This window comes from Pleuronectes platessa, chromosome 10 (genome assembly GCF_947347685.1).
Source record: "Pleuronectes platessa chromosome 10, fPlePla1.1, whole genome shotgun sequence".
Lineage (NCBI taxonomy): Eukaryota > Metazoa > Chordata > Actinopteri > Pleuronectiformes > Pleuronectidae > Pleuronectes > Pleuronectes platessa.
The window spans coordinates 4,715,100-4,727,359 of record NC_070635.1 but is presented as its reverse complement, the minus strand read 5'-3'; the positions used below and the strand labels follow the sequence as shown (position 1 = coordinate 4,727,359).

Sequence of the window (12,260 nt, the reverse complement as noted above, 5' to 3'; positions counted from 1 at the left end):
TCTCATTTTTCCAACTTCCCAACATCCTCTACCGCCTCTTCCAAGTGTGTGGCACTTCTTCTTCATTCTATTCTATTTGTCTTTTTCAGTTCTTTCTCTGTTTGCGTGTTGTTGATGTGCTTTGATATGAATCATTGCAGGCTGGTGTTTGCAGTGGACACGTTACATGATCTCTATTCGATGAACTGTTTTAAATTTAAGACCAATTCTCTTTTTTCTGTATAACAAACACCAGAGACAGCAGATTTCAGACTAATGTCTAACGTAATGCTGGTTTCACCAAAAACACAAAACAGAAGTTCAGATTCGGCTTGAGGTCCATGTTCCAACAACACATGTTTGCAGTGTGTGTGTGTCGTTTCCCTTTTGTCGAGCTCTCGTGTGCGTCCACACAACCCTCTGTGTCTCTGCCTGCAGGTGTAACGAGGAGTGTGCGGCAGGGAGTTACGGTCAGGACTGTGAAGGAGTGTGCGACTGTGCAAACGGCGCTCGCTGCTTCAACATCGACGGCGGCTGCCTGTGTGAGCCGGGCTTCAGCGGGCCGCACTGCAGGGACAGGATGTGCTCGCCCGGCAAATACGGCATGCACTGTGAACGCACGTGTCTCTGTCAGGACAAACACACACTCAGGTGAGTGGGATGACGACAACCAGGTGTTAAAGATCCACACACCACTCTGAGGTGATCAGGGACGTTTGTGGCCACGTTGTTTTCACAGTGTGAATGGAATCGTGTCAGATATGAAGGAAGTGACGACCTCTGACCTGCTGCTATTCACTAAGTATTACTTTGTGGTCACAATCACGATATCAACACTGATCACCACAGAAAGTTTGATTCTGATTGATCAAAGTCTTTCTTCATACTTCACAGACTCATCTGTAAACTTCAGCACTGACATTCATACACCGTTCAGCCGTAAGGAGCGATTTAGGATTCAGAATCTTGCAGCCTGGTGGAGACTGGGATCAAACCACTGACCTTGTGGTTAGTGGACAACCCACTCTAGCTCCTGAGCCACAGCCACCCCAGGCAGAGGCAGAGGCAAAACTGTTTTTATTGAGATAAACCAAAATAAATGAGGCAATAAAAAGATAAAAGAACCAGCAGTGAGTTCTTAGCTCTTAATGCTGCTGACAGGCCAAAGTGTTGTTAGCCAACGTGAGCTAACAGTTTAGCTCTTCATGTGTTTCAGTCGTTTCAGTGTCTGTTTGAAGCTCCGCCCTCTCAGGTGTTACACTTCCTGTCAGGAGCATATGGGCGGGTACAAAACCCTGCTTGATTGACATCTCCCTCACTCTCCTGCTGCACCTGGTTTTAGTTTTAGTGTTATTTATGTCTTTTGCATGTCACAAGAAATATGAAAAAATACTTGATATGTAACTTATGTGTCTAAAATGTCTGAAAAGAAGCAGAACAAAGATCTGATATCATCTGCCCATCGTTCACAAGACATTAATTAACAAAGCAAATACGTCATTAAAACAGCAAACAGATATCTTTATTATAAACGTGCATATATCAAATTACACCTTTTGCTCTTCGTTACTATGTGTATTTTGGAAGATGTGTTGTTTAAACGATCTAAACACACAAATACAACACTTTTTGTCTAACGCGTTAATTCCCTCTGTTTCTCACGTGCAGCTGCCATCCAATGAAAGGAGAGTGCACGTGCCAGCCGGGCTGGGCGGGACTCTACTGCAACGAGACCTGCGCTCACGGGTTCTACGGCCACGGTTGCCTGGAGCCGTGCCTGTGTGTGAACGGGGGGGTGTGTCACAGCGCCACTGGCCGGTGTCAGTGTGCCCCGGGGTTCACGGTGAGTGGTGCACAGGATGAGTTCTGCCATCCAGGTCTCAGATCTGTTATTTACTCTACATGTAACATCAAGATCTCACCTGTCCATCTGCCTTATTGAAGGTTATATGATTATTTATCATTCCAGGGGCTTCATTGTGAGAGTCCGTGTAAAAGTGGCACCTACGGTAAAAACTGCTCCCTGGAGTGTTCCTGTAAAAACTTTGTGGACTGCTCGCCGCTGGACGGGACGTGCTTCTGCAAAGAGGGTAAACACAGTGTGGGAAGTTTTGACCTGTTGACTGAGCAGGTGAACTGGGACCAGTCCAGCTTACGGTTCCTCGTGTGTCTGCAGGCTGGCGAGGACCGGACTGTTCCACCCCCTGCTCGGAGGGAACCTGGGGCCCAGGATGCAACGCCACCTGCCACTGCGCCAATGGGGCGAAATGTCACCCGGCAGACGGGTCGTGCACCTGCACCGCCGGCTGGCAGGGGGCGCACTGTGACCAGCCGTGCCCAGTGAGTGCTCCAGGCTTTTTAGATTTATTTATCTGTAATTATGTTGGAAGTAGGAAAGAGGAGGACAAGCCCAAAATGCTCAATATCATATTTGATAATCATTGCTAAAGGCCGACTTTTTCTCACTGGCTTTCAGTGTGATTTAATTCGCTTTAGTGCAATATTTTAATTCTCAAATATTTATGATGTTCAACGTTTCATATAATTTTTGTATTTTGAGCTTGTTACGCACTGTTGTTTTAAACGTGCTACATAAACAATAGAAAATAGGTAATAGGCATAAGTAAAATATGTAGGAAAATAGAAATATACTATATATGCATAGCAAACAAAAATATTAGATAAAATAAAATGAGAAATATCAAAAAATAAAGGGAGCTGCAAATGAAAAAAAAAAAAAAAAATCTGTTTTCCTCCCATAGCAACAGAAACTGTCTTGGACTCAAAACACATTTCTCTTTGTAAAGTAACACGAACTTGAGAAGATAAGAAAATTGCTCCATATATTTATTCCGTGTCAAGTCTGGAGACATGTGAGCTGTTATCTGTGATAAGACCACAGCACAAATCACACGAGGGATGATGAGGACATGTTGGTTTTCATCTCTTACCTCACCCACTGTCAACGTTAATGTGATTCTTAGATGTGTAACAATCCTTCGGCTTCTCCGTGCCAAACCCACCGGGCTGCGTGTGCAGCGACTCTCTGGCAGCGCAGCGTTTTGTCTCTGGCTCAGTGTTCAGGAGATTTCCCCTGACGATTCTCTGCCTGTTGGCATTTGTTCACTCGTGCAGATGGGCACTTTTGGGCCAGGCTGCCTGAAGAGGTGCGATTGTGTTCGTGCCGACGGCTGCCAGGCCGCCACCGGGGAGTGCCACTGTCTGCCAGGCTGGGGGGGTAAGTGACCACGTCCTCCTCGAGCCGCTGCCAGATCGGCTTCACAGATCAGACTGGTCCCAGACAAACCAGGGAGCCACAGGTTTTACACCAAGACGCTTATCTTCACATTGAACTGTTCTCCAAGACGAAGGAACGCCAGTGAGACTTCAAATCACAAACACTTTACATTCAAATCAACGGTTGTTTCACGATACTGTGCCGGGCTTTGGAAAATAATCAGTATTCAGTGTAAACAATATGAGATTGATGGATAAAAACATGTAAAACCACCGGTTCTTTGAGGACGCTTGTGTTTAATGTATCAGTTATCAAACATTCTGCATATACAAAAATGTTTACTGGTTGTACTTGTTTACTTTTACTGAAGTAATTGTATGAATGCACGATTGGCTACATTTCCATTGTGGTATTTTTCCACTTCTTATTAAGTAAATGATATGATTTCTTCATCCCGTACAGTTTCACTACTTTCGATCAATCAGGAGAAACTTTAATCTGACAGTTGAACAAACATTCTCATATTGATGGTAAATATTATAAATCCACATCTATCTGATGTCATGGGGATTAGACGGGGGTGAAGCAGAATGTACAGTAGGAAGAATGATTGGCTTTTAGAGATTGTGGCAGAATCAGACGATTAATAAGCAGAGAGAGAGAATTGTGAGCGATTGAATCTGATATGATTGAAACTCTTTTTTTTTAAATTTCTCCTGCAGGTTCCCGCTGCAGCGAGCCGTGTTCAGACGGCCTGTGGGGGCGCCACTGTAACCAGACCTGTTTCAAGCATTGCCCCAACAGCGACACGTGCATAAGGGAAACCGGAGAGTGTGTGTGTCGTCCGGGCTACAGGGGAGTCACCTGTCAGAACAGTGAGTGTTAGGAACTAGATTGAATTATAATTTATTTGTTTATTTGACATTGAGACAATGCAGAGAAACATCAGCACATGTTGGAAGAACTTTTGTAGGATTTGTAGTTGAGGCTTATTTGCAATCTCAGTCTCTGGATCAGCTTTACTAATCTTAAAGGGTCAGAAAACATGTTTACAATAGAAAATACATGTTAAACTGACACACACACACACACAAACACACACACACACACACACACACACACACTCAAAATACATTATCAATTTGGCAAAGTAATCACTGCACCATCGTTGATTGATAGATGAGATCAGATCAATGGATTTCCTCCCCTCACTGTGTATTTTTTCTCCCAGAATGCCGAGCTGGCATGTTCGGGGAGCAGTGCAGCATGTCCTGTCCGTCCTGTGCAGAGTCGTACCGCTGCCATCATGTGACAGGAGAGTGTGACTGCCTGCCTGGATACACGGGACTCAACTGTGATCAAGGTCAACGTTTGCATCAACGATTCAGACAAATTCTCCAAACTCACAGATTTTTGTATTTTTCTGAAATCCTCTCCACTCCGTCTCCAGGTGATTTGACAGATTGTGTTTTGTGTTTTTTTCAGTTTGTCCATCTGGCTTCTTTGGCAAACAGTGTTCTGAGGTGTGTGTTAACTGCGCCAACAACTCCACATGCGACCAGCGGGACGGTCACTGTGAGTGTTCTCCTGGCTGGACGGCGACCGACTGCTCCAAACGTGAGTGACACGTGATCTCCTGGAACCACAGCAACAGGACTTTCACTTGATATTCTGATTCTGTAATGATTACACTCGACACCCTGCGCTTGCACTCGAATAGCCCCTGCTTGTGCTCAACCTGTTTGCTTGAGTTCGTTCAGCTGCAGCTCTTCTCCTACTGCTGGAGAATTTGCACAGACTCGTTGCACAAAGTTATCCAAGGACAGACAAAAAATTGGGATGTCTCACTTGTGCACAAAAGCAGCTTGAGCACGAGGAGTCGAGCTAAAGCGAAGGAAATCTGTCCCAGCAAAACAAAATACGAGTGCAAGTGCACAGTTTGAGTGTCACAGCATTATTTCCTTATGTCCTGAGGTGAAAGGGGTTAGTTTGCTTTCCCTTTTGAGTTCTATTACTTTTGCTTTAAAACATGGAGTCTCATAGGGTTGCAACTGAAAATCATTTCCAACATCGATTAATCCACGGATCAGTTTTTCAGTGTTTCTACTCATTTTCTGTCATCTACCTAATTTAGTTGTTGGAACCAAATTCCATTAATTTGCATTTTTGTGAATCTTTACAGGACAGGTAAACACTTGTCTCACATGTCTAACACGTGGACGTTGCCCCATGTTGCTGTTTTTCAGCCTGCAGTCCCGGTCGGTTTGGATCCTTCTGCTCTCAGACCTGCTCGTGTCCCAACGACCTGATCTGTGACCGCTTCACCGGAGACTGCATCTGTGAAAGTGGAGACGAGGACTGTAAACAAGGTGCAGACACAAAACAAGAGCTAAAGCACGGTCGCTTATTGACACGTTTGCTTTCACTTAGCTGATGTTATATGAAACATTTTGTGATTCAAGTCCTGAGCGTTGAATTATCTGTAAATTGAGCACACGTCTGTATTTCTGTATTTTCACCTGCCGCTCCCTGTGTGTCAGACCCGTCGGAGCGGACCGGCAGCGTCATGGTGCCTCTTCCCCCCGGGGAGCGGGAGTCGTGGGGGGCCATCAGCGGCATCGTGGTGCTGGTCATCCTCGTGGTGCTGCTGCTGGCTCTGCTGCTCCTGTACCGCCGCCGGCAGAAGGACAAGCAGAACAACACGCCCACGGTTTCCTTCTCCACCAGCCGCACCGTCAACTCCGAGTACGCTGTTCCAGGTAAAGCACAGAGGGGTTAGTGAAGAGATGTAAGAATATAGATTTTAAAAGATATTATTTAATGAAGCTACAGAAGATGATGTGGATGATAGTGTCGAGTTAGATGTTGTAAGAAGTGAGAGCACTAAGACTCTCAATCTTGTGTAAGTTGTATTGTTAGTGTTTGTTTCTCAATCTTCAGATCACATGTCTCTGAAGACTCTGTTGCTATTTATTGATTTTCTTTAAATATATATTCTTACATTTATGCAAATAGCTCTGTGGAAATTTTTAAATGGCCACTGACTATTTTTACTTCAGAGGATATGAATGATTTTCAAATCGCATTATTATTATTATCACAAATTATTATTTAATAAAAAGGGAATTACTAAAAGGCCGTTATCAAAACATGTTGACAAAACAATTTAATTGAGGTTTGATATTTTACAGTTTAACCATAAACTTTATTATGAAGAACTATAAACAAGAAAACACAAATATAAAGAACTATAAAATTATAAATGCACATCTTTCCTGTGTTGTGTTACACTGGGGCAAGGTGAGGACCCAGATGCAGATGCAAGGACAGATCCAATGAAACGACTAATTTAGATTTACGAGTTGATGGTAGAGTCCAAAAACTCAAAGGTAGAAAGCGAGGTCCAGAAACTTGTAAATAACTCACAAAGACACACTGCGGGAAAAAACTCTGGACAACTGACAGGGAAACTGACTGATGAGAGGAAACTGGTGAAGAGGGAGGGGAGAGGTCAAATATACTGGTTAATGGGACAGGTGAAAATAATAAGTTATCAGATCTCACGTGGTATGAGACTGTAACTCATCACAAGTCAACTGCAAAAGCCAGAAACCAGAAATGGTGGAAGTTTGGGATTCAGACTAGCAACCCCGACTCGTAAAAACATCCATGCTACAGCAACGTCAACGAAGAACCCTGAAATCCCAAAGACTTCTCGAGAGTGATCGTGGGTTCATGTTCCTCAGGGGAAAACTAAGACCTAAGAAGAGGAAGTAGTCAGAGAAAGACAGGAAGTGAAGAGAGAGAGAGAGCAACTTCAAAATAAAACAGGAAACAACTCAAAGTCCATCAACACAATGAGTCCAGCAAGGATTAGAAAAAGTCCGATGGAAAGTCCTGAATGGGTTCTGTTGTTGTGTCTTGGTTTCGTGGTTCCATGCATGTCACTGACCTTGAGGTAACTGAACAGCAGCCGACTCCACGTGTTTGTTTTGGCCCACAGATGTTCCCTACAGCTACCACCACTACTACTCCAACCCCAGCTACCACACGCTGAGCCAGAACAGGCCTCCGCTGCCGCACCCCCCCAACAACCACGACCGCACCATCAAGGTGAACGTCAGCTCTGTTACTCCACTTCAGGCTAAAGCGTTCAGGAATCACAGCGACTGGATCAAATGTGTAATTCATACCAGTCCACAACAGATGGACGTGGATTTGTTTGACACCATAAAAAAATAGATGCTATAAACAGCTCTTGGCCATTTCTCAATGTCAAACACGAGCTTCTATTTGGTACATTTTGCTCACGTTGCTGATTTATGCGTTATTATTCCGTGTATCACACAGAATACCAATAACCAGCTGTTCTGCAGCGTGAAAAACATGGAGCGGGAGAGACGGGGGCTGTTTGGGGTTGAGAGCAACGCCACGCTGCCGGCGGACTGGAAACACCAGGAGCCCCGCAAAGCCTCAGGTCCGTCAGGGGGAATCTTCCCTGGGGGGGGGGGGGGTGGGGGGGGACTCATATGAAGGATTGGTTACTTCACATTACAATCATTTTAGACGTTATCACATATGACCTGCGGGTGAAGTCTGGAGAATTGGGTCTGGGGTTCACGTTGCAGAGTAAAATGAAATAAGTGGATTTTAAAAAGTTAAAAAGTTGGTTTTCCTGACTTTCTGACCAAAGCTGCATGAAAATAATCTGTAAAACTTAGTGCTGGTGTGACTTCCTGCTCACACACCAACATTATTTTCCCTTTTTCTGTGATTAATAACAAAATAATCATTCTTAAAATACCTGTTCTGATAACGGCCATCAAATCCTCAAATATAATAAAAATCTACAAGAATGAATGTAGAGACGTCAGACTCAATTACAGCCGAGTAGAAAACATAAAAAGGTGTTTATCAGTAAACAACACTCGTCTGATGAGCGACTGTAAAAACACTTCATGAAAACCTGATGGTTGCATCGCGGGCGTCCTCTCACCTGCTATTGATTTTTTTGCAGGTCCACCAAAGCTTCCTCGTCTGCTTATGATTAGTTTTCCATCAATGAAATCCCAGACGCCAGATTTGTGTTTTATTGTTTACAGGAGCTTTTGGAATCGACCGGAGCTACAGCTACAGCGCCAGCCTCGGAAAATATTACAGCAAAGGTAGTTTATTGCCCTGTTTTCACCTTTTTTCCCTCTTTCCTCTCTCGTATCAGTTTCTACTGAGATGTAAAGAAACAAAAACTACACCAGCAAGTGGGAATGTTAACCACATACAAAACTTTCTTTTGTTAAACACTCGGAAATTAGCTGATATTGATTTTAAACCCAAACAATCATTACCTCGACACTTCTGTCACTTGCTCTGGCGTCACGTGTTATCTCGACAATCACTGGATGGAGTGCAACACAATGAATGTTGCCCCAGAGACCTGTTTCCTCTGGAGCCTCCAGCGAGTTGATTTATGTGGTTTTGAGTTTTTATCTTTAACTCACATTGGATGAATTTCAGGGGAATTCGCTTCGTCGATCAAATCTAAATTACTCTGGTGACTTTTCATCTCGTGCCATCGAGTCCAAATCTAAATCTGATTCTGTGGTTCACGGACAAATGACCGAACACAAGTTTTCCCAACTTTGTAGCCATGTTAGCATGCTAACATTAAACTGATGACTTTCCGACTGTGTAGCCATGTTTGCGTACAAACACACTAGTGAATGATAAATGTGGGTTACACAATATAACATGCAGATGAAAGCATTTAGCTCAAACATCTGCTAACATGCAAGACTCCTGCTTTCCACTAACTTGTTGAAAACTTTTAGATTCAACTAAAACAGTGGCCGATGAAAATGTGATGAAGATTTGTCATTAAAATAACTTTGATTATTCCCAAGTGATGATGATTAATAATTGATCTCAACTCATAAACCATCTATAGAATCAACTTTTCTCCGTCAGACTCTGGACTTCATAACTTCTCATCTCAGTCATGAAGCTTGATTTGACCGTGTTGATGTGCAAGTGTCTTGACCACAGTGTCTATGTTCTTCATGTGTTAACCTGTGTGTGTCCTGGACGTCCTGTGCATCCAGAGCTGGAGGACACGGCGGCGGTGAGCAGCAGCTCTCTGAACAGTGAGAATCCTTACGCCACCATCAAAGACCTGCCGGGGCTTCCCTTCTGCCCCCCCGAGTGCAGCTACATGGAGATGAAGTCGTCCGTCCTCCGAGAGCGAGCGTACACCGAGATCAGCCCGCCGCCGTTCAACCCGGCCTCCTTACACAGAGGTGAAGAGAAAAGATCAAACCCCCGAATGAGTTCGACTCTTTCACGACTATAAAATCATTGAAAAGGTTCAGGTCACGTGGCACCGACAGTAAAACATCTGGCTTCTCCAGAACAGTGAGGATGTTTGAGATGTATATCTAATATATATATATATATATAATAGAAAATATAAAACCCAAACTGACATCTTTAAATACTCTGTTGTGTCCAATCTTTCAGATCAGGCAGGGTAAGTTTTTTTTAACAGCAGACCATTGTGCAAAAATGCGGCATCCGTCCACCGTTAACTAAAGACAGACACAGCACACACACACATGTTTGAGACAGATGAGACTTAAAAGCAGAGTTCGGTTGAAAATAAGAACTGAGATCAGATCAGTCACGCTGCAGAGCCGGGCTCGAGCCGGTGGCCTGTGGGACAGATGGGGAGGAAGGACGTCCTCAGGGCTCAGCGGGCCGACCAATGAACAACTGTTTACATGGAAGAGGAAGAGGAAGAGGAAGACGAAGAGCAGGAGAGGAAACTCACCCTGGCTGAGGAAGTTAGAGTATTACCCCCCCCCCCCCCCCCCTCAATTTCTTTATTAAAGGTTCAGGGAGGAAGATTTAGGTGAAAGGGATCTGTTGGCATAAAGTTAATATAAAATAATCCTTGTGATGTACATTAGTGTGTTTTATCAAAATCATAGGGTTCTTTAACCTAGAATGGGCTTTTTATATTTAAATACTTGATACATACATCCAGTCCTCTCTGCGGAGGCCGCCATGTTCTTTACAGTAGCCCACACTGGACAAACTAAAAACCTTTTGAGTTTTTATGAAAACTGAAGTCAGATCAAAACCAAAAGATCAAGCGTGCGATGAGTGTTCATGTTTTTCTGTTTGATAAATGTCGCTGGCTGAAAGGTGGAACATGTATTATCTGATATACACAGTATTATATCTCATAATAAGTCTCTGTTGTCGTCCCCCCCCCCTTCCCCACAGAGCGTCAGAGCTCCCTCGGCCACTCTTCACACGAGGACCCCCAGGGCCACTACGACCTCCCTGTGAACAGCCACATCCCGGGACACTACGACCTGCCGCCCGTCCGCCGCCCGCCGTCCCCCAGCCCGTCCCCCAGGAGGACACCCCAGTGACACGTGGCTCCCTCTTCTTCCTCACTTTTTGGGGGGGTTTTGATTTCCTGTGCTCGCTGAGAAAGAGCCAACTTCCTGCTCTGCTCTGACAATCAGAGCTGTTGACCTGCAGCTACAGAGCAGCCGCCAGGGGGCGTCCGACTCCATCCCACTGAGGAACTACTGTGGATGGACCCCCCCCCCCCCTCCCCCAGCTTTTTTAACTCAACACCGCCCCTGTGTGGGCTGAGGTGGTACTTGCTCCACCGTGACAGACTTGTCATCCAGCGTGGGGAGCCAGCAGCCTCAGTGAGGGACACCAGAGGCCTTCAGGGCTGAACGCAGCAGCTTGGGGAATGTTTTTGTGTTTGAACTCATCCAGACGAGCTGTAGCTGAAGATTCCCACAGTTTGCTCACCGCTGATCAGCTGCTGTACATGACTGACGCCTCCTTCCAGCAGAGACCTGGTGTTTACCTTTTTTCAAAAAAAAACTGACAAATATCGTCATGGATTGAAGATTTCATTTGTTCTTTGGGGGGGGGGGTTTGATCCATCTGGCAGCTTTGATTGAACTCATCACATCTGGACTTCTGCTCCTTCTATAAAAAAAAGACTTTTATAGATGCGTGGGTTCAAGTCTTACCAGAAAAAACAATATTGAAAATAATCATTGTTACAGATGAACGACCAAAAACTGTCTTTACTTCTATTAAGTCAGGATTTCTGAGACATATCACAAGATGTTATTTCAAACCCCCCCCCCCCCCGAAAGTCAAGAGTAACGGTATTTTACAATAATCCATATATCGCTTTTTTAAAAAACATAATGTGGCATTTAGAGAAACGTGTGTGACTCACCTCCTGCTGCTGTCAGATCAAACCTTTGTAAATATAGAATGAAATATATTGTTCACACGGCGACGCCCTGTTTTAAGATGAACATGTTGTTAAAGAGATCATTTACATTTATGAATATATACCAAAGGTCAGTGTGAACTAAGTGAAACTCTTATCCCAAGGTCCAACCCAAATGAAAGCAGCGTAATGAATGTTAATGCAGAGTTTGTTGTTTAAAGAGCACATTCACCCAAAATACAGAGTTTTATAAAGTTGTTTAATGTTTTTTTTTTATTATAAACCGTTTTTAATGGAACTATCTCGCAAAAATCTAAATAGAAATGTGGCTATTGATTTTTATTTGTATCTAGATCCATTAATTGTTCTCCGGAAAAAAACTGAACATATCATAAAACGCATTTTCTTGTATATTTTTTAATTGAGAATGAAATCAGCCGACCTGCTTTTAAGTGTCATTCTTCCTTATTTCTGTTTTTGTTAACCTGGGTGCTGTGTTGCCTTCAAATGATTTTTCATAACGTGTTTTTATCGATACTGAGTCGAAGCTTCATTATCCGGTCAGATAACAGAAACCCTGTTCATCACCGAGAATGTACGTTGAGCTTGAAATGCTTTAGGTCGCTGTAGAGCTTCAGCTTTTTCATTTTTTAAAAACACATGACCATATATTTTTGAATGTAACCATGGGAACATGTTGTGTATATACTGTAAATAAAAATGTCTGCACCTTGGATCAGCGGTTTCAAATGACTGTGGAATGAAAGAATCACA

The 12,260-nt window shown here is 43.8% G+C and overlaps 1 protein-coding gene across 1 annotated transcript in view; it reads left to right on the top strand.

The window, feature by feature from the left end:
- Positions 1–12,220, top strand: part of pear1 (platelet endothelial aggregation receptor 1) — a 45,159-nt gene extending 32,939 nt beyond the window's left edge. The window contains exons 9-23 of the mRNA XM_053432461.1: positions 418–630; positions 1,648–1,822; positions 1,949–2,069; positions 2,156–2,319; positions 3,115–3,217; positions 3,940–4,092; positions 4,449–4,580; positions 4,703–4,834; positions 5,464–5,586; positions 5,758–5,976; positions 7,221–7,330; positions 7,568–7,694; positions 8,320–8,382; positions 9,316–9,510; positions 10,499–12,220. Of these exons, the coding sequence (XP_053288436.1) occupies positions 418–630; positions 1,648–1,822; positions 1,949–2,069; positions 2,156–2,319; positions 3,115–3,217; positions 3,940–4,092; positions 4,449–4,580; positions 4,703–4,834; positions 5,464–5,586; positions 5,758–5,976; positions 7,221–7,330; positions 7,568–7,694; positions 8,320–8,382; positions 9,316–9,510; positions 10,499–10,650 (2,182 nt within the window). The 3' untranslated portion in view covers positions 10,651–12,220. The remainder of the gene's footprint in view (positions 1–417; positions 631–1,647; positions 1,823–1,948; positions 2,070–2,155; positions 2,320–3,114; positions 3,218–3,939; positions 4,093–4,448; positions 4,581–4,702; positions 4,835–5,463; positions 5,587–5,757; positions 5,977–7,220; positions 7,331–7,567; positions 7,695–8,319; positions 8,383–9,315; positions 9,511–10,498) is intronic.
- The last annotated feature ends 40 nt before the right edge of the window (positions 12,221–12,260 follow it).